Below are 26,627 nucleotides of genomic sequence, written 5' to 3' on the forward strand. Positions count from 1 at the left end.
TCACTCACTGTCCTATTATGTTGAGCATCTTGCTAATGTTGTTTACATTCCAAAGCACACCCTCTTGTTGTCATAGACCTACATAGAATAAGCTAATGAAATGGCTTGAAATTTAGTTTCAGAGTTGTTTTTCGAGAAAGTTAAAAAGTTACGTTTGTGTGGTATTTCCAAGTTTGTGGATTGGCTGTTTAATTCGAAGAGTATTATTGCACTAAATGGCAATAGAGATGGCCTGAGTGCCTGTCTGTTTGACAATGACAGCAATGAGTTGACAAGAGCACAAAGATCATGGGACGAGGCTACAATGGAGAAAGGTGAAATTAAAACAGATGATGTGCGATGTAAAAAAATAACTTGATGGATCTTGCTTTTTAGATATTTTGGAATAAATGTATATTTTCCAAATGCAGAATTCTAAAATGGCGAAAAATAATTAAACTAATAAAGATTATTATTTTTTGGGACCTGTCTGTATGTCTCCTCTGTTTGTGACATCTTTGTTTCAGGCCTGATTCTTGCTCTTGAAAAAATTAAGCAAAACACATGAGGCTTTAAATTCTGGAGTACAGTTTAGAAACCTAGTGATAATAAATCCAATGAGCAGAAGTCAGACTTGGTACCAGAATTTTAACTTTTTTAAATGTTTTATTATATTCTTCATTTGTGCATACAAAGCTTTCTTAAAAAATAGCATATAACATAGATTTTCTTACAAATGTTTCCTTTTGTCCTCCCTTTCCTAGCTGCATGTGAGAAAATATATTACTACATATAAAGATCAATAAGAAAACAGACCACAATATATTACCGCTGTCATACAAAGTAGTGTCTTTCTATTTCTTACAAAAACAATGCAAAACACTAAGAATACAAATACATGAAGCTTAAAAATATGAATGATTAAATCTTAATACAGGAGTGCTCTGTCTTTGGTTAAGTACATAGGACCTTAGACAACTGTCTGCTTTGTGTGTTAACTTTGTACATAAAGTCATACAGGTAAAAATATATGTGGGAGTTACATTGATATTGTGACTTATTCTTGTCTTGTTTTTAACGTTTGAATACATTTCTCAATGTTATACAGTATAATAAGGACTAGTATTTGCCCCATATTCTAGATAATTGACCCACAAAAAAATTGTGGAATAGAACAAAATGACTATTCGCAGCAATATTGTGTATTGCTCTTAACAGGAAAAGCCATAGGTATAAATACAATACATTAGAGACGGCATTGGTGCGGCACACCATTATTCCTTGGTTACTACAAACTTTTCTTTCTAGAGTACAATTCATACGAACGTACATGTGAACAAAACATAACAATACCCCATTATCTCTAGTACTGACCATATCTGTGCCCTATCCTCTACACACACTGATACCCTAACCACATACACTCTCTCCCTTGCACATTACAAATAGACGTTTCTCACATTCACTTTTACTTTCTACTGTAGCCTACTAGCAAGTGACGACAAGGCTTTGGTAACTTTAAGGTAATAGGAAATTAAAGGCCCAGTGCTGTTAAAAACTAGGTTTCCTGTGTTTTATATGTATTTCCACACTGAGGTTGGAATAATACTGTGAAAATGATAAATGCCTTTTTAGTTTAAGAGCTGTTTGAAAGGACCGCCTTGAAATATCCGCCTGTTATGGTGGGATCGAGTTTTGGCCTGCCTGGTGACATCACAGGGCAATTAATTTGTTAATAGACAAATAAGAGAGTTCCAAACCTCTCTGCCAATAACAGCTAGTTTTTCAGTTTTCAGCTTAGACCACTCACAGACAGTTCTAGCAAAATTGTTGCTTGAGAAATTGCTCTTTGCTGAGAAACATATTTTTTTTTAAACAATTTTAATTGAAAACAATTACAATAAGGTACTTAATTGTTACCCAGAAATGATTTGATGTTGAGATAAAAAAAAAAAAATGGCTGCATTGGACCTTTAAGGCATTTTTAGACATTAGACATTTAAACAACTATTACATTTGGACTATAATTCAAAATACCAGTCATGTTTGAAATGTTGAGCCTTTTGGTTCCAAAACTCAGTCTTTGAGAAGAGGCCACCGCCAATGGTGCTTTGTGGGTCTGTAAAGCATTTGTTTTGAAGCCTCCTCTTTGGGAGTTGTAACACTGTTGACAGTGTAACACCGGTGACGGGTCTTTGGCTTGGTTTTCTACCTGCGCTGCGGCCCTAACATCACCTTGTTGATGAAGTTGACAATGGCAGAGGCTGGCTGCTCCGGGTCGAGCTCAGCAAATAGATGACACACGTTTTCTGCCATGCTGCCTGGCTTCTTGGCTACAAACCCAAACACCCTATTGAACAGAAGGAGGAGGGGGAGAGAGGAAATAGATATTAGAGGGTTAGAAATACACACCTAGGGCTAGATTCGAACCTGACTGCGAAATATCCGCATTATAACGCAATTGACATTTAAAAACAAGGTTTCTTGCGTTTGCGGAAACTGCATTCATGGTAAACATTGCATATGTCGGCTCAATCGGAAATTACCTTTAAATATAAATTGCACTATATTGCAATTATTCTGCGTTCCGGATTGAATCAAGCCCCTATTTAGACATATTGATGCCCATTCTTACTGGTTTAATACTATGAGTGAGACTTCTGTTACTAAACGCTCAATTCAATCAGATTTGTTTTGGCAGTGTCAGAGATGTCAAATTCTTAAGTGGCTCCTGGCATTAGAGGTCGACCGATTAATCGGAATGGCCGATTAATTAGGGCCGATTTCAAGTTTTCATAACAATCGGAAATCTGTATTTTTGGGCGCCGATTTCCGATTATTATTATTTTTTAAAATAATAATACAAAATAAAAAAAACTTTTATTTAGCTAGGCAAGTCAGTTAAGAACACATTCTTATTTTCGATGACTGCCTAGGAGCTGTGGGTTAACTGCCTTGTTCAGGGGCAGAACGACAGATTTTCACCTTGTCAGCTCAGGGGACCCAATCTTACAACCGCAGAGTTAACTAGTCCAACGCTCTAACTCCACGAGTAGTCTGCCTGTTACACAAATGCAGTAGAAGCCAAGGTAAATTGCTAGCTAGCATTAAACTTATCTTATAAAAAACAAGCAATCATAATCACTAGTTATAACTACTGATCCAGTTTAGCAGGCAATATTAACCAGGTGAAATTGTGTCATTTCTCTTGTGTTCAGTGCACGCAGAGTCAGGGTATATGCAACAGTTTGGGCTGCCTGGCTCATTGCGAACTAATTTGCCAGAATTTTACGTAATCATATAATTTTTTAATCGGCCGATTAATCGGTATCGGCTTTTTGCGTCCTCCAATAATCGGTATTGAAAAATCATAATCAGTCGACCTCTACCCGGGATTATACCTAAAGCGGACATTGCCATTGGCTGAACGGAATCATATAAAGAGAAATTCTATGCAACCTTGTATACAAGTATGAACACTGGAATGTGAGATGCAATCTACACCTCGATTATGATGATAGCAATCCTCATTATTTCTTAGAAATTATTTTTCATTTTGAGCATAATTACTTTTATTATAGCCTACACTTTCTGATTCTGAACTTCTAACACAAGTCAAGCGGAGCAGTTGCTCCAAAGCAGTTTCACCTCCGAAAACTGCTGTATCTGTGTCTGCTATCGCAGGTTAATGCTTGATCTGATTGAATCGAATCTAGGCCTAACTCTTTAGACAGGAACAGGCTGAGACTAACATATGGGCCAGGTAACCAAACAAAGTTACCGTAGTAGAAGGTAGAACCTGGAAGGATAATATTAGCCTCATCTGATTATCCTGATCTCGCGAGCTTATAGTACATTATGTTCCGCTACTCGGATTCAGTGAAGTGCGTAGCGGTCAGGATGGTGGATCAGGCTATCATAATATCTCCTAAGCTAATATACAATAAAAATAAATAATAATCGAACTACACAAATGTACATAAAGCCTATGAACTGGCATAAAACAGAAGCTGTGAGCATGAATATTGGTGAACATGAATTTGTGACCGTGATCAACAGATACTGTATTTACTGGGATGATGGCAAAGGCACAAAAGCAATATGATGCCATGCAGGTAATCAAACATCGTGTCACACCGATCAATACACATACAAACACATCACACTCCCAAACAAACATATGCACAAACACACATAGAGCACTTACTTAGATGTTGTTCTGTCTGAATTAGTCCACCTGAAGCAAAGAGAAAGACAGACCGGACTCAAGACCCACACTGACAGACAGAGCTCTCAAACAAGCACAGGCATGGGTACAGGTGCAGTCACAGCCACGGCCTGCATTGCACAGGCATAAACACATCACATTCTCTCTCCCACAAACACACACACACTCAGAAACACATATTTCAAGCTCACACACACACAGATCCATGCGCAGGTTTACAGCAAATGATGAATGAAATATGGTGATGACAGATGGTTAGCTGAGATGGTTTATAAACAGTGTGGTCGAGGTGTATTAGATTGCATAAGGGCACAGTCTTCATGTAATTCATGTTATATGTCATGGCTGACTAACATTTAAATTGTTTGTGAATGGTTTGTGTTAGTGTGCTACTCCAGTGCCCACCTCCTGTCCTGGGGGTCGATACTGCTGAAAGTCACACTGTTGACTGGGTAGTGTCTCCTGAAGAACACCCTATAGACAGACCGACAGAAAGACCATTTAGTGTGACCATTGATATCACTATCATATGTACTAATCTACCACAATACATCCATACAACCTTTCTTCCTGTTTTCTTTCCTAATCACTAATGACTTATGTGGGTGACATTTAGACCATATGATTTTGTCAGTGGTAATGTTACCTGCGCTGGCTGTCAGTCAGTGTGATACCCTGTGAAGACACTTTAAAGTGGACCACTGTGGCCGCTGGCTGGGGGTTTCGTGCCAGCGTGGCTCCGGTTGCCTTGGAGATGGCCTGTGGTCCAGTCAGTGACTCAGTCTCCACAGAATTCAGGTAGAGCACGTTGCAGGCTGGACGGGAGAGGGGTGGGACAGGAAAAAGTCAGAACATTCAGGAAGGGAACTGTGAGAGAATGATTTAGTTTCAAATTCGACATTTGTATATATTTAACCTTTATTTAACTAGGCAAGTTTTTCAAATTCGGCATTACATAGTACTGTATCAATAGCGTATCAATAGCAGCTAACGCATTATGCATCACATAGGAATTATATCAGCTCACATCACAGTGATTAATTAATTCTGTTCTGTTTTTTTGTACGGTATCAGAACAGCTAAGTCAACACAGAAAGTTAGTACGCTGACGTACTCTGACGTCCCAACTCCCCCTGCTGGGCAAACGAGCTCACACTCTTTTAGTGATTGGCCAGATTTCACTTTGGAGAATTTCCATTGGTCCTCCGGGCTCTGGGCGGTATTTGGTTAGTAACTAGTTCCGGTTGAAATGATCATTTAGGTGGAAGGGTGTTCACTAGTTACCACAGCCAGAAAGTCAAAAATGCCTATTATCGTAAACATTCATGAAACAACTTTTTTTTTCTTCTTAATTTACGGTTACGCATAATGTTATCAGTGTGATTAGGGTTAAGAGTAAGGTTTAAATCAGATTTTAAGAAGATCAATTGTAGAAATAGGGGTTTAGCCATAATTATGACTTTGTGGCTGCGGTAACTAGTGACGACCAGGTGGAAGAGCAAAGTCTGAACGGAGGAGTTTATAGTCTAGTTCTAGAATTTACAACAGCCCCTTCTGTCCGCGGACAGACTACTGGACATTAGTTAACGTACCAGACGAAGCTATAGGTATGGCGGCGGGAGAGGCACGAAAAGTCATCATCTACGGTGGGAAAGGAGCACTAGGAGCCACTTGTGTCCAATACTTCAAGTCTAAAAACTGGGTGAGAATTGACAGACAGACAAACTGTTGTTCTTCTTTGTAAAGCTACAATGAACGATATTAGCTTCAACAACGGCATGTATATGAACAGTATAGAAATATAACTGAGGCCGACTGTCAGATTTCTAGTGTTGTTATTATGGTAGTTCTTGTAAGGTGTATTCACTAGGAACAAACGGAACCAAACAAAAGCAAACGGAACGGAATTTGTCTAATTGAAACGCTCGTTTTCGTTGCCAAACGTTTTGAAACGGTTTGCTACCTTGTGTGCACTAATGATATACCCCTAAAACGAGTTTCTATTGGACAAATTCCGGTAAGTCGCTCATCGTTTTGTTATGTTTCCTTCCGTTTAAGAAACGTTTTGAAACAAAATCGGCGGAATTAATATACCCCCAGGTTTAAGGTGTAACGTTGGTGCCAGTAGGAGTAGAATTACTGGCTAGGTACCCCTCGCTAAAGAGCACTCTAACCTCAAGGATCTTTTAACCGAACTAAGGTTAAATAAATAGAATATGACGAGCTGAAGCCATACTCAAATTGCAGCCCTGCCTACAGTACTGTGTGTGTTTCTCCAGTGGGTGGCTTGTATTGACATCAATGCCAATGAGGAGGCAAGTGCCAACATCCTTGTCAAACCAACCGACTCCTTTACTGACCAGGCAGAACAGGTGAGACCCTCCCCGCTCCTCCTCTCCTTGTCTCGTCTCTTTCCCTCAGCTATTTCCTTCAACACCACAGAGGGAAGGGACGGAGATGAGGGAAGAAGAGGACATTAAGCCAGGCTGTGTGTGTTATATGCTGTATGTATTCCCATGTTGATGTATGTATGCCCATGTTGATCATGGAGAGTGTGTGTGTGTGTTGCCTAGGTGACAGCGGATGTGTTGTCGTTGCTAGGCGACCAGAAGGTGGATGCCATCCTGTGTGTGGCGGGAGGATGGGCCGGAGGCAGCGCCAAGGCTAAAGGTCAGGGCTCGACACAGACGGACACCCACACAACAACTGATCTCTCTTTCCTTCTCTTCAGCCCTGTATAAAACAATGATCGTGTGTGTGTGTGTGTAGCTCTCTATAAGAACAGTGATCTGATGTGGAAGCAGAGTGTGTGGACGTCTACCATTTCCAGTCACCTAGCAACCAGACACCTGAGAGAAGGGGGGCTGCTCACACTGTCTGGAGCTCAGGCTGCCCTGACCGGAACCCCAGGTACACACACACAGACACACACTGCCTGGCTTTTATGATTGGCATCCATTAAGAATGTGAGCAGTAGATTCCATATATTGTTCTCTCCCTCCTCTGCATGTGTGTGTAGGTATGTTGGGTTATGGTATGGCGAAGGCAGCGGTCCACCAGCTGTGTCAGTCTCTAGCGGGAACCAACAGTGGCCTCCCTCCACAAGCTGCTGCTGTCACTATACTACCGTAAGACAGACAGACAGATGAACACACACACACACACACACACACAGACGAACAGACACACATTCACACCAGTCTGTAATCATCTTTTGCACTCTCTGACAGCATTACCTTGGATACGCCTATGAACAGGAAGTTCATGCCTGACGCTGATGTCAGTTCCTGGACACCACTGGAATATGTGGCAGAGTGAGTGTGCGACAGTGCTGTCCATACACACACCACACAAAATATACTATAATATTGTAATATACCGTATTTAGCTATGCCGGCTTATATTTCCATATGGGTGGTCTCAGCAGGAATCGAACCCAAAACCCTGATGCTGCAAGAGCCATGCTGTAACAGTTTCTCTATCCTGGTCCAGGAGACCTAGCACTACACACCTGATTACACTAATCAATTTATCATCAAACCTTTGAATAATGGAATCAGATGTGTGCAGTGCTAGGGCAAAAACTAAAATGTGCACCCCATTGGATCCCTAGCACCAGGATTAAGAAGCACTGCTTTAACACAGTACTGTAATTCAGTGCTGTCTGATGTGATGTTTTAGAATGTTATACTGGGTTGTATTCTACCATGCTGTGATCTATGGAATGTTCAATTGTGTTGTTCCAGAATGTTCTACGGCTGGTCGACAGGAGAGAACCGACCGGCCTCCGGAACTCTGCTGCAGCTGGTGACATCCCAGGGCCAGACACAGGCCACACCGATGTAGAGGCGCACTCTTCCGCAATCATCTGCTCACTGTCCTCAAGAACTGAAATTACCACAACACTACTTAATGCTGGGCGCGTACAAGCAGATACATTTTGTCTAGTCGGTCACCGCCTTTCAAAGTGTGTTGCATTATGGGGATAAAAATAATATCGATTGCATGAACTCTACAAATGTTTTAAAAAATTGCTTCTTCATTTGTGCTTCTAAATCAGCATTGCTTGCTGTCTAGGGTTTTAGGCTGGGTTTCTGTATAACCACTTTGTGACATCTACTGATGTAAAAAGGGTTTTATAAATTTGATTTGAGTTAAGCAATCATTAGGGTGTTTTTGCTTGACCCACGTGAACGTGACCAAAGACGTGACTGAAACAGGAACCTCCTTTGCCATGAATCTAAAGCTACAGGGAATAAAAATAAGTGATATTTAAGATCTAACAAATTAATTGTACACATGTTTATGTTTTCAGTTTGTGAGTGTGATATGGGGGTACATAAGTTTATTTCAACAATTTGTAAAGAAAACCTTTTATAAACAATAGCAGCTATATTGACACTGTCATATTGACCTGAGCCTTACTGCTGGAAAACCCCCAGTGTCCTAACTTTTGACTGTCGCAGATGCACCTCCCCCGCCTTCACTCACCGACTTAATTTACTGTGGGCTTTGTTAGCATTACTGCTCAAACACATCTGTGTGTCAGTGATGTGCAGTCAGGGAAGGCAGTGCTTACTCTAATGACAATCTAATCAAAATAGCTATTATGAAAGTCAAATTGAAAAGACATTTAAGATATTTAAGTATTTTTTTGTTATCTAATATTTGTTGTCTCAAAAAAAAAAAATCTCTCAAATCCCAAAATGTACTAAAATTGCATCAAAACATCGAGTCGCCAGGGTATGCATCTCGATCATCTTATGCAGTGCCTTCCTTCCCGTTGAAATGCACTCCAGTCACTGTTGATGGACGTTTCAGGCATAGATAGGGCTTTGCTGCCTTCTCCATGATGCTAGCTTCATTCATTTAATTGAGTGGATTTCATAGTTTGCACATGCGTATTGCCTTTGAAATAAATGGATAAACAGTGCTTATTTGGGGCGTCTACATAGTTTGGTGCTTGGCATCCCCTGAGTGTCATCTAACGTCAACGAAGCTAACTAGCTAGCAAAAACAATAACCTGACAAAATGCATATTATGCACGCAAACATTTTTCCATTCATCCAGAAGGATAGACGAATGGATTTAATTTGCAATTGGCAGGTCACTGTTGAATTAATGAATAACGAATATGAGAAAAACTGGTATATTATACAAATGTATAAAACATGTGACTTGCTCCATTATCAGTTGCATGGACTACAACATATTTTACGCCCTATATACTGTGGAAAATAAGATGTATTACATTATAAAGCACCACGGTGTTCATATATGTCACACACAACAGGGTCTCTCACCAACAACAGCAGGAATGCAGCCATTTGTAGTTGAACATTGTGATACCTGACTAGGCTAGGGAACTCACCTGCACCCTGTTTCAGCAGGTCGGCAGCAGTGCTCATGTTACTGGCAGTCGACTGCAGCGCCTGCATTTCTCCAATGGGATCTGCAACACAGGGATGTACAAATTAGATATAGGTATTTGAATCAATATCTATACTCTGTCTCCATCTGGAGGAAATTGCTGGAAATATTTCAACCTCGCCAGAAGGTTATAATTCTATGCATATGTATCAGTGAAAAGTGCTACAAACATAAAATGTCTATGTACGATTATTACACAAATTGTCTAGGGATTAGATTGTGACAGGGTACTTAGCATCAATGGTTATAAAACAGCTTATGTTTACTTCGGTCGGGACTGTTCCCATTAAAATGACTCCAGCCGGCTAGCTAATAATAGCCCATAATGTGAGTGACTGCAGACCTTTTTCTGGGATCCGTAGGGAACAGGGTAGAGAAATTGGGGTGATGGAGTGCTGGTACACCAATGCAGACAAACTCCCTGTGGAACACAGACATTTAGGGCTCTATTCAATCTGTATCGCTGAATTGTTACCGATTGCACGATAGAAATGTAAAGGTAATTTTTGATTGAGCCGACATATGCAGCGTTTACTGTGAATGCAGTGTCCACTAACGTGGGAACATTGCCTTTAAATTTCAATCTCGCTGTAATGCTGAACTTCTGCGATACGGACTGAATAGAGCCCTTAGACTAAATGATCCATTGGGAACAACAACTATGGAACATAATGACTGAATGCCTAAATAGCTGAATACTGAAAAAACGAAAACAATATAGCCCAAAACTGAGAGTATACTATTCTTAATGTGAACATCTCACCAAAATGGGGCTCATTCTGACACCCTTTAATCTTCACTCCACGGGGGCCCGTCTCAATCAGGAAGTGTCGCACCAGCTGCTCTAATGGATTGGCTACCATGTGTGTGTTAGGGAGAGAACATGAAGAACACTATTAGCTAGCCGAAATTGAAGTGCTTTGTGTCGAGGAAATGTAGGGTGTTGAGATGAAGGCAAAAGGCTTGGGCAGTTGTTGAGTCATACCTTTGCTGCTGTGGTTGTTGACGTTAGCGGGCGGGATGGCCACCTTCAGTGCCAGGCCATAGGCACCCTGGAAGGAGTTGCTGTCCCGGATAAGAAACGCCCCTGGTTCTCTCTCCTTCAGCGCAGCTATGGCTACAGGTCAACAGAAAATAGGCATAAAAAAAGTTTCATGCATATTGATTGCATAACAGTCAAACGGCTTTCTTTATGACGAGTTAAAAAGTAACTTAAGTTACCTTGGTCCCTGGAGATGCCAGGCTTGTACCAGAAGCGTGAGCTGTCCTGGACAAACTTAACACTGACTCTGCCTGCCATCTCTCCTTCCAGAGATATAATTCCTTCTCCTTGGCCTGCAGGGGGTGCCATCTCCCCCACCATTGGAGAGAAGGTGACATGGTGCTGTGAGAGGGAGGACCTCAGTGTACCCACCCCGCCGTTAGGTGATCCTGGCCGGGCAGACTGCCGCCGTTTCTCTGGGAGTGGGGGCTGGGGGATGGTGACAGCAGTGTAGCCCGAGTATGGCAGATGGGGGGCAGATTGGGCACAGCAGCCAGTGGCAGAGGTGGGGAAGGTGGGGGTGTCATGTCCCTCAGGGGCTGAAGAGTGCCCACTGGCACTGCCCTCCATGCCAGGGTAATGCTGCAGGGGTCCTGGGGACTCAGTGCCCAGCATAAGCCTCCGGCCCAGGGTGGCGAAGCCAGGCACAGGAGGTTCTGAGGAGGGGGAGCCCTCCAGACTGCTGATGAGAGGCTGGGGGGAGGAAGGGGCCTTAGTGGGGGTGGCGATGGATTTAGGGACCTCTGGGTTCAGCTCCCTGGGTGGACATGCTCCATTCAGCTGGCCCTGAGCTGGGCAGGGTCCCGTTGTGCCAGGTACAGAGTTGGGGTTGGGTGGCTGGTGCTGGGCAAGTTCTGTTGTGCCAGCTGCAGAGTTGAGGTTGGGTGGCTGGTGCTGGGCAAGGGGTGGCTGGTGCTGGGCAAGAGGAGGCAGTGCAGCAGTCTCTGTAGGAAGGGTTGTCTCTGGACCAGGTGGGCTAACTTTCTCAGGGGGGGTCTGAGTGGGTGATACGGGGAGGCAGTGGTTGCTGGGTTGGCTGGTTATAGGTGAGAGTGTGGTACAGTGGTTCTGGGGCTGGGGCTGGTTGGGTGAGGGTGGATGTGTCGGTGTGGTGCAGTGGCTGTTGAGTTGGGTGGGGGAAGGTGTGGGTGTCACGGATGAAGACTGTGAGGGGTCAGGGATGTGTTGCTGGTTGAGCTGAGATACTTGAGCAGCAGTACTATCGGGCCTATCCTGGGACTGGGCAGATTCAAAGTCACTGTTGACTATGTCAGTCGATCGAACTTCATTCCCTTGTACACCTTGACTGGGCCTAAAAAAAATAGAAAGTCATTAAAAGAGATATGCAATATATTCTTACATGACATTTTGAAATGTTTATTTAAGGAAATTGTCTGGTACTTCTGCATACTAAACTCAGCAAAAAAAGAAACGTCCCTTTTTCAGGACCCTGTTCTTCAAAGATAATTCGTATAAATCCAAATAACTTCACAGATCTTCATTGTAAAGGGTTTAAACACCGTTTCCCATGCTTGTTCAATGAACAATAAACAATTAATGAACATGCACCTGTGGAACGGTCGTTAAGACATTAACAGCTTACAGACGGTAGGCAATTAAGGTCACAGTTACGAAAACTTAGGACACTAAAGAGGCCTTTCTACTGACTCTGAAAAACACCAAAAGTAAGATGCCCAGGGTCCCTGCTCATCTGTGTGAATGTGCCTTAGGCATGCTGCAAGGAGGCACGAGGACTGCAGATGTGGCCAGGGCAATAAATTGCCATGTCTGTACTGTGAGACGCCTAAGACAGAGCTACAGGGAGACAGGATGGACAGCTGAGAACCATTTGTAACAACACCTGCACAGGATCGGTACATCCGAACATCACACCTGCGGGACAGGTGCAGGATGGCAACAACAACTGCCCGAGTTACACCAGGAAGGCACAATCCCTCCATCAGGGCTCAGACTGTCCGCAATAGGCTGAGAGAGGCAGGACTGAGTGCTTGTAGGCCTGTTGTAAAGGCAGGTCCTCACCAGACATCACCGGCAACAACGTCACCTATGGGCACAAACCCACTGTCGCTGGACCAGGCAGGACTGGAAAAAAGTGCTCTTCACTGACGAGTCACAGTTTTGTCTCACCAGGGGTGATGGTCGGATTTGCGTTTATCATCAAAGGAATGAGCGTTACACAGAGGCCTGTACTCTGGAGCGGGATCAATTTGGAGGTGGAGGGTCCGTCATGGTCTGGGGCGGTGTGTCACAGCATCATCGGACTGAGCTTGTTGTCATTGCAGGCAATCTCAACACTGTGCTTTACAGGGAAGACATCCTCCTCCCTCATGTGGCACCCTTCCTGCAGGCTCATCCTGACATGACCCTCCAGCATGACAGCCACACTGCTCATTCTGTTCGTGATTTCCTGGAAGACAGGAATGTCAGTGTTCTGCCATGGCCAGCAGAGAGCACAGATCTCAATCCCATTGAGCACATCTGGGACCTGTTGGATCGGAGGGTGAGGGCTATGGCGATTTCCCCCCAGAAATGTCTGGGAACTTGCAGGTGCCTTGGTGGAAGAGTGGGATAACACAGCAAGAACTGGCAAATCCATGAGGAGATGCACTGCAGTACTTAATGCAGTTGGTGGCCACACCAGATACTGACTGTTAATTTTGATTTAGACCCCCCTTTGTTCAGGGACACATTATTCCATTTCTGTTAGTCACGTCTGTGGAACTTGTTCAGTTTATGTCGCAGTTGTTGAATCTTGTAATGTTCATACAAACATTTACACATGTTAAGTTTGCTGAAAATAAACACAGTTGACAGTGAGAGGACTTTTTCTTTTTTGCTGAGTTTATTTAGCCAGTAGTTCTGAAAGTAGCGCTTATCAGCCAAAAGTGGTCCCCGAAAATTGCTACTACATCACATATGTGCAGATATGTTCACCACGTCATTACTCGCTCTTCTGTATGTGCATCTTGCTAGCTGTCACTCAAATGGCGAGGGGCTAAAGCTCATTGGCTAGAACTCAAAATGCTAGGGGGCTGGCCCACGTGGGGGAAAATGGAGGGAAAATGGGGCAGGAGAGCTTTGAGAAAAACAGTTGCTTTCAAATTAGGGATTTCGTGTCTAATCGAGGTAAAACAGTAATTACAGATTATGCATGTATGAACTGCACATTGACACATCCAGCCCAAAGTGGGAAATAAAAAAAATACTTAGTAGTTGCCAAAGTTCTGGAGCATGTCTTCAATCGACACACACGACTGATATGTGACATGCAGATGTTAAAAAGAAGACTATACCTTTCTTGTGTGCGCAGAGGGCTGCTGGTATGAACAGGAGTGGGTGGCTCAGAGTGGTCATAAGGCGTGGAACACGGGACATGGACATCTCGATGCATCCTCTTGAAGGAACCCTGGGAGATGTGGTCTCTCCAACCCACATTCTCACTCATCCCCCTTCCATCTTATGGAAGACAGAGAAAATAGGGAATTATTTTATGTGACACTGAACTGACAATTGACCAATTCTTTCCTACATTGGTTTAAATGTAATTTCATGAAATTATTTTCTAAATTGTTGTCAGTCGAGGTTGTCTCACCTGTCTGGCTGTCGGAGAGGTACTGCTGAGGGTGGGCTTCAGGGTGGTGGTCTGCTGGCCCTGTGGTGTGGCTGCAGGGGCCTGACAGGGTGGAAGGAGGGGGCAGAGGGGAGGTAGACTCAGACTGGTAGCCTGAGGCATAGCCCCTACTTTCAGAGGGGGAAGGCTGGTAGGGGGAGCAGGGGTAGGCCTGGTGGGGGGTCTGGTAGCCACTGCTGCTGCTGCTGTACTTCAGATCCAGGTGGGAGTGGGCGTGGGAGCGAGACGGCTCTGGGTACGCAGGGTGGCCTGACGGCAGGGGGTCAAAAGTGAAGGCAGGGAGCTCGTGTCCCTGGGGCCCATAGGAAGACACTGTGGCCCTCCTGTGCCAATAGTCTGCCTCTCTCTCTCTCTCCCATTGGAGCTCTGCCTCCCTGTCCCAATGCAGTGACATCTCCCTGCCTCTTCTCAGTCCCACTGCCTCCCTCTCCCAGTGCATCTCTACCCCCCTGGGCAGCTCAGACTCCCTCCCCCTCCTCAGCCCTGCTTCACGATGCTGCAGCTCTGCCTCTCTGTCCCAGTGGAAGCTCTCTCCTCGCTCCAGCCGCAGACCGCGGAAGGCTGAGTCCTCCCTCCTGATGAGGCAGTCCCGGCAGGGGCAGCCAGGGGGCGGCAGACCGTCCAGCAGCAGCATGTCGTGGTAGGGGCCGGAGGACTTGGTGTGGTGAGGGTGGTGATGGGTGTGTGAGGGAGGGTGATGGTACGGACCATAGTCATCACTTCTACAGAGCAGGCGCCCGGGAGGAAGGGTGTGGGAGTGGGGGTGAGGGGTCAGCTCCTGGGATGGATAGGGGCACAGAGAGGGGTGATGAGAGGGTCCCTCAGAGCAGGAGCGGTGCAGGTAATGTGGCGGGCCCTGCTGGCGGTCCCACACCAGGTCAGGGGGAGGCAGGGCCGGGTGAGGGTGCGGACTGTAGTGCTGGCACAGGTCCATGTGTGAGGGGGCGGTGGCAGGGTTAGCCGAGGGCGGTGCCCCAGGATGACCATTGGTGCCCGGGGCTCTGTCCAGGCAGTAGCTGTTGGGCATGAGGTGGAGTCGGTCACAACCGGGCTCGGCACAGTGCTGGGAGCGGTAGCCCACCCGGCAGGAACAGGAGCGGCCCAGCCTCAGGGTACCTGTACGCTCAGAGGGAGAGGACGAGTCCCCGTCATCCAGGATGGCAGTCTCCCTCTCCCTGTCTCGGTCGTCCATTTCCCCCTCGATGCCCCCCAGCAAGCGCTCCAGCTCCTCCCTCTCCTGCCGAGTGGGGGGCGGGGGCCTTCTGGGCTCTTCTGGATGCTCTGGGTGGGCCGTAGAGTGGGAAGAGTGGCCGGAGTGGCTAGTGAGGCCGGAGTGATTGAGAGAGTCAGAGCTAGGGGAGAGGAGCTGGTTCGGACTCGGCCTCTCCTCACTGGTGCCTGCTGGACTCCCATTGGTGGAGGTCAGGGAGCCTGAACCTGGGCCTGAACGACGTTTCTTTATCTGGGCGTACAGACTGCCATCCACTGGACCCCTGGTGTGAGCTATGTCTGAGAGAGAGTAGAGATTTAACATACTGTACCTTCAGAGTACAGTATCGACAGTATAGCCATAAAGTAATTGCCCAGTGTTTCCATATTTCTATGAAATATGACCTATAATTATTTACAATATGAGTGAAATGGTTTTATTTCCAAATGGTTTAAATTATTATGTATCTTAAAGATCAGCTGTGTTGGAATGGTGGGTGTACCCCAACAACAAAATGGTGTGGCTGTATCTCAGTCATAAAACATATTCACAGAAGTAGGCCGCTGATTGGCCAACTCATCCTCCTCATGGAGATGGCATCATGTTCTATGAGGAAATAGCAAGCATTTTTTAAACGGTCTGTTTGCGTACAGATGTTCCATTATGTTATACAGATACTCCATTGGCCGCTCTATCAATAAAAATAAATGTCTTAAAAAATGGAAGGTAGTCAGGAGAAGGCAATGTTAAGTTGGGACCATTCTAGCCAATGAGAGGGCAGATACATGTGTGACCAACCACAACAGTCCTTGCTATCTGGGATCCTTGGTATGTGCCTACCCCCCATTGAAGTTGATGTTTAAAATGGTTAGGTACCAGTTAAGGTTAGGGGTTAGGGATTGGGATGTCCCAAGCATACTTCATAGCATTAACAAGCACAACTCTGATATAAAGATTTTTTTTATTAAAGGTGCCGGGATGTCACGTGCCCTATTTATATCAGTACACTCATCAGTACACTCGCCTTACCTAAGCATTACAAAACTTCTATTCAATCAAATAAACCTCACGTAGCAAATAAACCATCAAACATTTTTTGGGACCAAATTTGACACACCTTTCGCTTGGTGTGCAAAAACATTGGAGGCGAAAGACAGATTTTGGGCCTAGTTATCCATCTCTGGCTTGAGATACAAGTTTGAGGCAGGGATTTTGAAGTGTATAGGACGAGTCAACAACATTATTTGGATATGAGTTAATCAAATATTAACTTTTAAAAGTGACATTTTCACTGGGCAGTTACTTTAAGCTGTATGATTGAGATAGAGCCCACCAGAAATTCAGGGTGGCTTTCTGTACCTTCTAGACTGTCCTGGTAGCGCTGGTTGAAGTTCTCATAGGAGTCCCAGCGCACCACTGGGTCAGCTGTGTTGTAGTCCACTGTGACAGCAGGGTCATTCCTCTGGTACTCACGCCCTGAGGGGATAGTGTGTATGATTAGACATATGATTAAGCACACGCACATTAATACAAACTGCTATTGTGTTCACAGGTACTGTTACATTGTAAATTCTCCTGAAATGAGAGAGCTGAAGATGAGTCACATAGTAAGAACAAACCTTTGATCTTCTCTGGTCCAGAGGAAAAGACAAACTCTACAGTTGCATCCGAGGGAAATCGTTCATCTGAGAAAAGAAATGACCACATCGATCGGGTGCGTTTTAATGTTTTCCTTTAGAGTGGCTTGGTTGATTCAATTGGGCTAATTACTTCCACATAATCCCCTGGTGCTTTTACAATACAGGCCACAACATTTCAGCTGGAAGTAATTTAACAGAAAGTAAAAACAGGGGAATTAGGAAATTAGTGTGTTCATTATACAATTAAGCAAATAACCCGGAGAGATTCATTTTGACACATCGGTTCTATATAGTAATTTCCACTTCTCTTAACCACCACAATGAACCAACAAGTTTTATTGTTCCACACTGGCTTAACCGTTACTGCCAAGAAGGCCTTGTATTGATAATAAACCCTTTCCATACATGTCTCAAGAAGCCCTCTTCCCAGACCCTCCCCCTCCATACCAGTACAGGCCTCATCCAGCTCCCCCTTGCCGAACCACAGCTGTGCCCCGTGGATGGTGCAGGTGTGGAACTGCAGTCTGAACACTGTGTCCCTCTCTGCACTCTGGGCCCGTCTGTGGTAACACTTCACCTGCAAGGGGAGACAGAGATTTGGGAAGGGAGCAGAACAACAGATGAGATGCAGGAGAGGAGAATCCATCTACTTTCTGAACAGGCATTGGCAAGGCAGTGACTTAACTTGAGAAACAGTGGAATAATCTGTCAGACTATCTGTCTGACTCAGACTTACCATGATGTCTCCCTTCAGCAGCAATGCAGGCTCAATGGTCACACACAGTCTTCGGCCCCCGGAACCCTGCAAGTCACTGTGAACAACACACAACATATGAATACAAACAGATAGGCGCACACAGACAAGGAAAAGTAAAGGCACATCCTGTCCAGTATGTTAGAGCTATGGCTTTTCTGTCAGTTGTGTTGGTTAATAATACTGTAGGACATAAAGTGATGCAGACTCACTATATCCCTGAGGTGTAGACCAGCTGCATGGACTGGTAGATCTTCAGGAAGGGAAAGTAACCTGGGCAACGATAAAGAGAGGCGGTGTTCAGTGTTACACAGTGGAATGTGCTGACTGTCTCTCCCCCTGTCCTTTGTCATACGATTAAGGATAAACAGGCCAGTGTGTGGGTGGAGGGTGAACTTGACCATGTGAAAGCACTGTTGTCATTCACAGGGCCATATCTCAGAGCCTTGTGCAGACATGCACTCATAGACACACACACACACCTGGCACACGCACACACATACATGCACGCACACACACACACCACAGTCTACTGTAAACATAGACTCAAAACCGACTCAGCTCCCTGAGGTAGGAGAATGAGTGGTCTTATCTGAGGATGTCAGTCAGGGTGAACAAATGCGTAGTGCCCATCGCATGGCCTCACCTCCTTCGCCCTGGAAGTTAGGGAGTGTGGGGATGAGGACCTGGTGGAGGAACAGTGGGTTGCTGTTCATCTTGATCGCCCCAGAGAGGAGCCCCCCAAAGTAGTAGATATACCTGAGAGAGGGGGGGGGTTAGTAAGCCCACATCACTTCAGACAAAAAATAAAAAAGATGGGGCTTGCTTGTTGGCTAGTGATACAGACAAAATGTCTGTAGATAGTCCTTACCTGTTTTGGGACGGTTGGAGGGAGGACGAGACTTTATCCTCACAGAACTTCCTCATGGCCAGTGTGCTAAGGGCCTGGTCTGCCCTGCTCAAACACAGAAACACAGAATTAAACCGACACACTGCACAAGAAGAATACATACTTCATAGAGAGAATTATACAACATTTACAAAACATTCCCATTATGGGCTCTCTTAAAAGCCAGAAGTACATGAATGCAGCAGGCTTGAGCCAATGAACAAGCCAGGTTCCATTACTACAGCCTTAAACCATGCTCAGCATGGAAACTGTGGCTTTGGATGCAGGACAGGACACTTACCCTGCAGAGATCTTGCTGTAGTGCATGTAGGCTGCAATAATCACTCCTGTCTTGCCCTTGTTGCCCTGGAAGAGGAAGATCCGTGCCATCAGGACATAAAGTACCAACTGTTTTTAGCCTAAGGTTTGAGGCATTAAACGTATTACTACTGCTGTAAAGATATGGACGTCACTACCCTTATAAGAACATTCTGACCACTAACTTCACAGCGATTTCAAAACTTCACAGTGAAAAGATACAAAGATGAGATTACATATTGCCCTTAAATATATCAAAGAGCTTCTGTAAAGTGAATGCAAGTCATCTGGGTAAACCCAGCATTCTGTTTTTTTGTGTTTTCTTTAAAAGCCCCTAAAACAACAAAACGGGCGTTTAAAACCCAGTCAAAAGCAGGCCGAACCCTGACCTTGCAGTGCAAGACTACCACATGCTGGGGGTCGGAGGTCAGCCAGGTCTCCATGGCCTTACACATGGCACAGATCTTGTCCAGGGGAGGGGCATGGAGGTCAGGCCAGCCGAAGTCATGGACCTGAATGTCATGGGAAAATAGTGAGGAAGATAGGAAAAGTATGTTAATATAATAAGTCACAGAAAGTGGAACTGATACAGAATTGATACAGAAAATAAAAACATGTACACCTTTGGATTCATGCGGGTGATGTCATGGCGTCGTTCAGAGAGATTGAAGAGCTGAAAGCAAAATTCATATTTGAGATGAATGATGTGTGTACTCACGCTACACATATAAAAGCACATATTAGTATTTTATTAAGATCCCCATTAGCTGCTGCCAAAGCATCCGCTACTCTTCATGGGGTCCAAACAGGAACAAAACAACACATCACAACAAAACAATAGTCTACATCATAAATAAAACAATACATCACACAAGACATTGTGCACTATACAAGTTTACACTGCTCCACCATTACACATCCACAATATAAAATTTACAATATTTCAACAATTCAATATTACAATTTGTGTGTGTGTGTGTCTCTTCACAGTCTGTGTTGTGCCGTGAGGTGTTGTTTTATCTGTTTTATTTATCTGAATTTACTGTTAGCTTGAGTTACCTGATGTGGAAGAGAGTTCCATGTAGTCATGGCTCTATGTAATACTGTGCGTTTCCCAGCCTCAGTTCTGGACTGTGAAGAGAACCCTGATGGCATGTCTTGTGGGGTACGTATGGGTGTCTGAGCTGTGTTAGCTGTTTGACAGTTCGGTGCTTTCAATACGTCAATAGCTCTCACGAAGACAAGAAGTGATGCAGTCAATCTCTCCTCTACTTTGAGCCAGGAGAGATTGACATGCATGTTCATGATATTAGCCCTCCGTGTACATTTAAGGGCCAGCTGTGCTGCTCTGTTCTGGGCCAACTGTAATTAGCCTATGTCCTTCTTTGCAGCACTTGACCATATAACTGGGCAGTAATTCAGGTATGATAAAACTAGGGCCTGTAGGACTTGTTTGGTTGATTGTGATGCCAAGAAAGCAAAGCAGCGCTATATCACTGACAGACCTCTCCCCATTTTAGCAACCGTTGCATCAATATGTTTTGACCATGTCAGTTTACAGTATAGGGTTAAACCAAGCAGTTTAGTCTCCTCAACATGTTCAATTGCCACATTTTTAATAACAGTATTTAGATGAGGTTTACGGTTTAGCGAGTGATTTGTCCCAAATACAATGCTTTTAGTTTTTGATATATTTAGGACTAACTTATTACCAGCCACTCATTCTAAAACTGACTGCAACTCTTTGTTAAGGGTTTCAGTGATTTCACTTGCTGTGGTAGCTGATGTGTATAACATTGAGTCATCAGCATGCATACAGTAGACACACAGGCTTTGCTCAAGGCTAGAAAACAGTAAAGGTTCAAGACAGCTGCCTTGAGGTATACCACACTACCTGGTTTAGGTTAGAAAGGATTCCATTAAAGAAAACCCTCTGTGTTCTATTAGACAGGTTCAAGATATGGCAGAGGATGTAAAGCCATGACACATACGTATTTTCAGCATCAGACTATGATTGATAATGTCAAAAGCTGCACTGAAGTCTAACAAAACAGCTCCCACAATCTTTTTATTATCAATTTCTTTCAACCAACCAATCATCAGTCATTTATGTCAGTGCTGTACATGTTGAGTGCCCTTCCCTATAAGCAGGCTGGAAGTCTGTTGTTAATTTGTTTACTGTGAAATAGCATTGTGTCTGGTCAAACACCATTTTTTCCGAAAGTTCACTAAGAGTCGGTAGCAGGCTGATTGGTCAGCTGTTTGATTCAGTAAAGGGTGCTTTGCTATTCTTGGATAGTGGAATGACTTTTGCTTCCCTCCAGGCCTGAGGGCACACAATTTACTGTAGGCTTGGATTGAAGAGATTGCAAATAGGAGTGGAGATATAGTCCGCTACTATCCTCAGTAATTTTCCATGCTCGTCAGTACCAGGTGGTTTGTCATTATTGATAGACAGCAATCATTTTTTCACGTTTTCCACACTCACTACAGAATTCAAAATGACATTGCTTGTCTTTCATTATTTGGTCAGTTATGATTGGATATGAATGTTCAGAGTTTTTTGTTGGCATGTCATGCTTAAGTGTTCTAATCTCGCCAATGAAAAAGTAATTAAAGTTGTTGGCAGTATCAGAGGGTTTTGTGATAAATGAGCCATCTGATTCAGTGGATGGAGATGAGTTTGCCTTTTTGCCCACTTGATTCAGCTGCACTGCACTCCGGGTAGTCGAAGTGCAAAATATGGAAAATATGCATATAATTGACAGCTTTGGATAGAAAACACTCTAATCCGGAAGTGCCCCAGGTTTTGAAAGCGCTGCGTTCCAATGACTCCCTATTCAGCTGTGAATGTACCACCAACGAGCTTACGCTTTCTACGTATTCCCCAAGGTGTCTACAGCATTGTGACGTAGTTTTACGCATTTCTGTTGAAGAATAGCCGTAGGCTACATTGCGTAAGTGGTCACATGGTGGCTCCGAGAGAGATTCTCGCGTAAAATACAGAGGTAGCCATTACTCCAATCGGTCCTAGTGAAAAACGAATTGTCCCGACGGATATATTATCGAATAGATATTAGAAAAACACATTGAGGATGGATTCTAAACAACGTTTGCCATGTTTCTGTCGATATTATGGAGCTAATTTGGAATATTTTTCGGCGTTGTGGTGACCGCAATTTCCGGGCGATTTCTCAGCCAAACGTGAAGAACAAACGGAGCTATTTCGCCTACAAAAATAATATTTTGGGAAAAAATGAACTTTGTCTTTCTACCTGGGAGTCTCGTGAGTGAAAACATCCGAAGTTCATCAAAGGTAAACAATTTAAATTTGATTGCTTTTCTGATTTCCGTGACAAGGTTGCCTGCTGCTAGCGAGGCATAATGCTATGCTAGGCTATGATAAACTTACACAAATGCTTGTCTAGCGTTGGCTGTAAAGCATATTTTGAAAATCTGAGATGACAGGGTGATTAACAAAAGGCTAAGCTGTGTTCCAATATATTTCACTTGTGATTTTCATGAATAGGAATATTTTCTAGGAAGATTTATGTCCGTTGCATTAGGCTAATTAGTGTCAGATGATGACAACGGTCCCGTTCACGGGATGGGGTGTCACTACAGGTTAATGGCTTGTGTCTTTCTAATATCGAGGAGTATTTCACATTCTCTGGTCATACGAGTAACAACATGAATTGGTGCATGAGTCTCTCTCTCTCTCTAGGAGAATATGTGTGGATGTTAGACAAGGTCTCTGATGCTAAGAGATAAATGTATTTTCTAGGTGACTTGAACATTGACTGGTTATCATCTAGTTGTCCTCTCAAGAGGAAGCTTCTTACTGTGACTAATGCCTGTAACATGAACCATGTTATCACTCAGCCAACTAGTGTATTCCAATAGTGTTGGATCTGTGACATCCTCTTGTATTGATCATATCTTCACTAATGCTGCAGTACTTTGCTCCAAAGCAATATCAGTTCCCATTGGCTGTAGTGATCATAAGATTGTGGCAATAACAAGGAAAGCCAAAGTACCAAAGGCAGGGCCTAAAGTTATTCATAAGAAATCATACAAAATGTTTTCTCAGAACGTTTGTCAAAGATGTTGGTCTGATGTGTAGAAGGAGGTGAATCCAGATGCAGCACTTTGAGTTTTTGCACAATTATTCTTGCAAATTGTTGACAAACATCCATCTGTGAAAACTGTTAAGAGCCCTGTGATAAATTACTAAAATGCAATGTAAATGTAAAAAGGAAAGTTGTTTAAATTTCCATTTATTTTTGAAAAGGCCCTAAATAATTTTGTATCAGGACTGTTGAAAAGTATTTTGAAAATACATTAGTTTAGTTTAGGCCAGTGAAATACAAATGACAAACACTAAAAAGTAACAGAAATACTGCCCATCCCTGTGTGTATTGAATATACAATATTGAAAGAGAAGAACTGCTGTTTTGAATTTGGTCAAGTTTGTGTGGAAGAGGTCGAAAAACAATTGCCATCCATCAGTAATGATAAGCCACCAGCTAAAATGACTATGTATGTTGATGATTGCACACTCTACACATCAGCACCTACAGCTAGTGAGCTCACTGAAACTCTTAGCAAGGAGTCACAGTCAGTGTCAGAATGGGTAATTAACAATAAACTGGTCTGAAATACAGTGCATTCGGGAAGTATTCAGTGCATTCATCAATCTAGATACAATACCCCATAATGACAAAGTGAAAACAGGTTTTTAGACATTTTATCAAATGTATTTTAAAAAACAAACAGAAAATACTTTATTTACATAAGCCTTCAGACCCTTTGCTATGATACTCAAAACTGAGCTCATTTGCATCCTATTTGCATCCTATTTCCATTGATCATGCTTGAGATGTTTCTACAACTTTATTGGAGTCCACATCTGGTAAATTCAATTGATTGGACATGATTTGTAAAGGCACACATCTGTATATATGAGGTCCCACAGTTAAACAGTTCATGTCAGAGCAAAAAAACAAGCCATGAGGTTGAAGGAATTGTCCGTAAAGCTCAGAGACAGGATTTTGTCGAGGCACAGATCTTGGGGAAGGGTACCAAAACATTTCTGCAGCATTGAAGGTCCCCAAGAACACAGTGGCCTCCATCATTCTTAAATGAAAGAAGTTTGGAACCGCCAAGACTCTTCCTGGAGCTGGCCGCCCGGCCAAATTGAGCAATTGTGGGAGAAGGTCCACTCCTCAGTAAAAGACACATGACAGCCCATTTGCCAAAAGGCACCTGAAGGACTCTCAGACCATGAGAAATAAGATTCTCTGGTCTGATGAAACCAAGATTGAACCCTTTGTCCTGAATGCCAAGTGTCACATCTGGAGGAAACCTGACACTAATCCCTACGATAAAGCATGGTGGTGGCAGCATCATGCTATGGGGATGTTTTTCAGCGGCAGAGAATGGGAGACTAATCAGGATAGAGGGAAAGATGAACGGAGCAAAGTACAGAGAGCCTTGATGAAAACCTGCTCCAGAGTGCTATGGACCTCAGACTGGGGTAACGGTTCACGTTCCAACAGGACAACGACCCTAAGCACACAGCCAAGACAACGCAGAGGTGGCTTCGGGACAATTCTCTGAATGTCCTTGAGTGTCCCAGCCAGAGCCCAGACCGGGGGCAAACTACCTGCCCTCCAGGACACCTACACCACCCGATGTCACAGGAAGGCCATAAAGATCATCAAGGACAACAACCACCCGAGCCACTGCCTGTTCACCCCGCTATCATCCAGAAGGCGAGGTCAGTACAGGTGCATCAAAGCTGGGACCGAGAGACTGAAAAACAGCTTCTATCTCAAGGCCATCAGACTGTTAAACAGCCACCACTAACATTGAGTGGCTGCTGCCAACACACTGACTCAACTCCAGCCACTTTAATAATGGGAATTGATGGGAAATGATGTAAAATATATCACTAGCCACTTTAAACAATGCTACCTAATATAATGTTACATACCCTACATTGTTCATCTCATATGTATATGTATATACTGTACTCTATATCATCTACTGCATCTTTATGTAATACATGTATCACTAGCCACTTTAACTATGCCACTTTGTTTACATACTCATCTCATATGTATGTACTGCACTCAATACCATCTACTGTATCTTGCCTATGCCGCTCTGTACCATCACTCATTCATATATCTTTATGTACATATTCTTTATCCCCTTAACTTGTGTCTATAAGGTAGTAGTTTTGGAATTGTTAGCTAGATTACTTGTTGGTTATTACTGCATTGTCGGAACTAGAAGCACAAGCATTTCGCTACACTCGCATTAACATCTGCTAACCATGTGTATGTGACAAATAAAATTGTATTTTATTTGACTTGAACCCGATCGAACATCTCTGGAGAGACCTGAAAATAGCTGTGCAGCGACGCTCCCCTATTACTTGAAAGAGCTTGAGAGGATCTGCAGAGAAGAATGGGAGAAACTCTCCAAATACAGGTTTGCCAAGCTTGTAGCATCATACCCAAGAAGACTCAAGTCTGTAATCGCAGCCAAAGGTGCTTCAATAAAATACTGAGTATAGGGTCTGAATACTTATGTAAATATTTTTCTACGTTTTTTTAAGTTTCTGTTATATATACAGTTGAAGTCGGAAGTTTACATACACCTTAGCCAAATACATTTAAACTCAGTTTTTCACAATTCCTGACATTTAATCCTAGTAAGAATTCCATGTCTAAGGTCAGTTAGGATCACCACAGTTAGGATCACCACTTTATTTTAAGAATGTGAAATGTCAGAATAATAGTAGAGAGAATTTTATTTCAGTTTTTATTTCTTTCATCACATTCCCAGTGGGTCAGAAGTTTACATACACTCAATTAGTATTTGGTAGCATTGCCTTTAAATAGTTTAACTTGGGTCAAACATTTCAGGTAGCCTTCCACAAGCGTCCCACAATAAGTTGGGTGAATTTTGGTCCATTCCTCCTGACAGAGCTGGTGTAACTGAGTCAGGTTTGTAGGCCCTCTTGCTCGCACACACTTTTTCAGTTCTGCCAACACATTTTCTATAGGATTGAAGTCAAGGCTTGTGATGACCACTCCAATACCTTGATTTTGTTGTCCTTACGCCATTTTGCTACAACTTTGGAAGTATGCTTGGGGTCATTGTCCATTCGGAAGACCCAATTGCGACCAAGCTTGAACCTCCTGACGGATGTCTTGAGATGTTGCTTCAATATAGCCACATAATTTTCTTTCCTCATGATGCCATCTATTTTGTGAAGTGTACCAGTCTCTCCTGCAGCAAAGCAATCACACAGCATGATGCTGCCACCCCGTGCTGTGCTTCACGGTTGGGATAATGTTCTTCAACTTGCAAGCCTCCCCCTTTTTCTTCCAAACATAACAATGGTCATTATGGCCAAACAGTTCTATTTATGTTTCATCAGACCAGAGGACATTTCTTCAAAAAGTACAATC

The 26,627-nt window shown here is 43.6% G+C and overlaps 2 protein-coding genes across 5 annotated transcripts in view; one reads left to right on the plus strand and one right to left on the minus strand.

Annotated features, from left to right (window-relative positions):
• Window positions 1-625: 625 nt before the first annotated feature.
• Window positions 626-26,627, minus strand: part of tns2a (tensin 2a) — a 53,466-nt gene continuing 27,464 nt past the window's right edge. For 3 of the 4 annotated variants that reach the window (XM_036946787.1, XM_036946789.1, XM_036946790.1), the window contains exons 8-28: window positions 19,766-19,816; window positions 19,533-19,655; window positions 19,127-19,191; window positions 18,808-18,891; window positions 18,583-18,695; window positions 18,149-18,209; window positions 17,919-17,994; window positions 17,630-17,759; window positions 17,162-17,227; window positions 16,902-17,018; window positions 14,294-15,841; window positions 13,995-14,157; window positions 10,860-11,992; window positions 10,624-10,755; window positions 10,402-10,494; window positions 9,982-10,059; window positions 9,580-9,660; window positions 4,854-5,022; window positions 4,613-4,681; window positions 4,187-4,216; window positions 626-2,329 (exon numbers count right to left, since the gene is read on the minus strand). In XM_036946787.1, the coding sequence (XP_036802682.1) occupies window positions 2,188-2,329; window positions 4,187-4,216; window positions 4,613-4,681; window positions 4,854-5,022; window positions 9,580-9,660; window positions 9,982-10,059; window positions 10,402-10,494; window positions 10,624-10,755; window positions 10,860-11,992; window positions 13,995-14,157; window positions 14,294-15,841; window positions 16,902-17,018; window positions 17,162-17,227; window positions 17,630-17,759; window positions 17,919-17,994; window positions 18,149-18,209; window positions 18,583-18,695; window positions 18,808-18,891; window positions 19,127-19,191; window positions 19,533-19,655; window positions 19,766-19,816 (4,524 nt within the window). In that variant the 3' untranslated portion in view covers window positions 626-2,187. The remainder of the gene's footprint in view (window positions 2,330-4,186; window positions 4,217-4,612; window positions 4,682-4,853; window positions 5,023-9,579; window positions 9,661-9,981; window positions 10,060-10,401; window positions 10,495-10,623; window positions 10,756-10,859; window positions 11,993-13,994; window positions 14,158-14,293; window positions 15,842-16,901; window positions 17,019-17,161; window positions 17,228-17,629; window positions 17,760-17,918; window positions 17,995-18,148; window positions 18,210-18,582; window positions 18,696-18,807; window positions 18,892-19,126; window positions 19,192-19,532; window positions 19,656-19,765; window positions 19,817-26,627) is intronic. The other variant, XM_036946788.1, reaches the window with a different exon arrangement.
• LOC110491900 (dihydropteridine reductase) lies at window positions 5,445-8,498 on the plus strand. The gene is made up of 7 exons (XM_021565724.2): window positions 5,445-5,909; window positions 6,487-6,579; window positions 6,781-6,877; window positions 6,977-7,117; window positions 7,227-7,335; window positions 7,438-7,521; window positions 7,954-8,498. Exons 1-7 carry the CDS (start codon window positions 5,817-5,819, stop codon window positions 8,051-8,053), a joined length of 717 nt encoding a protein of 238 aa, XP_021421399.1. The 5' UTR covers window positions 5,445-5,816; the 3' UTR covers window positions 8,054-8,498.

Source organism: Oncorhynchus mykiss, chromosome 16 (genome assembly GCF_013265735.2).
Source record: "Oncorhynchus mykiss isolate Arlee chromosome 16, USDA_OmykA_1.1, whole genome shotgun sequence".
Lineage (NCBI taxonomy): Eukaryota > Metazoa > Chordata > Actinopteri > Salmoniformes > Salmonidae > Oncorhynchus > Oncorhynchus mykiss.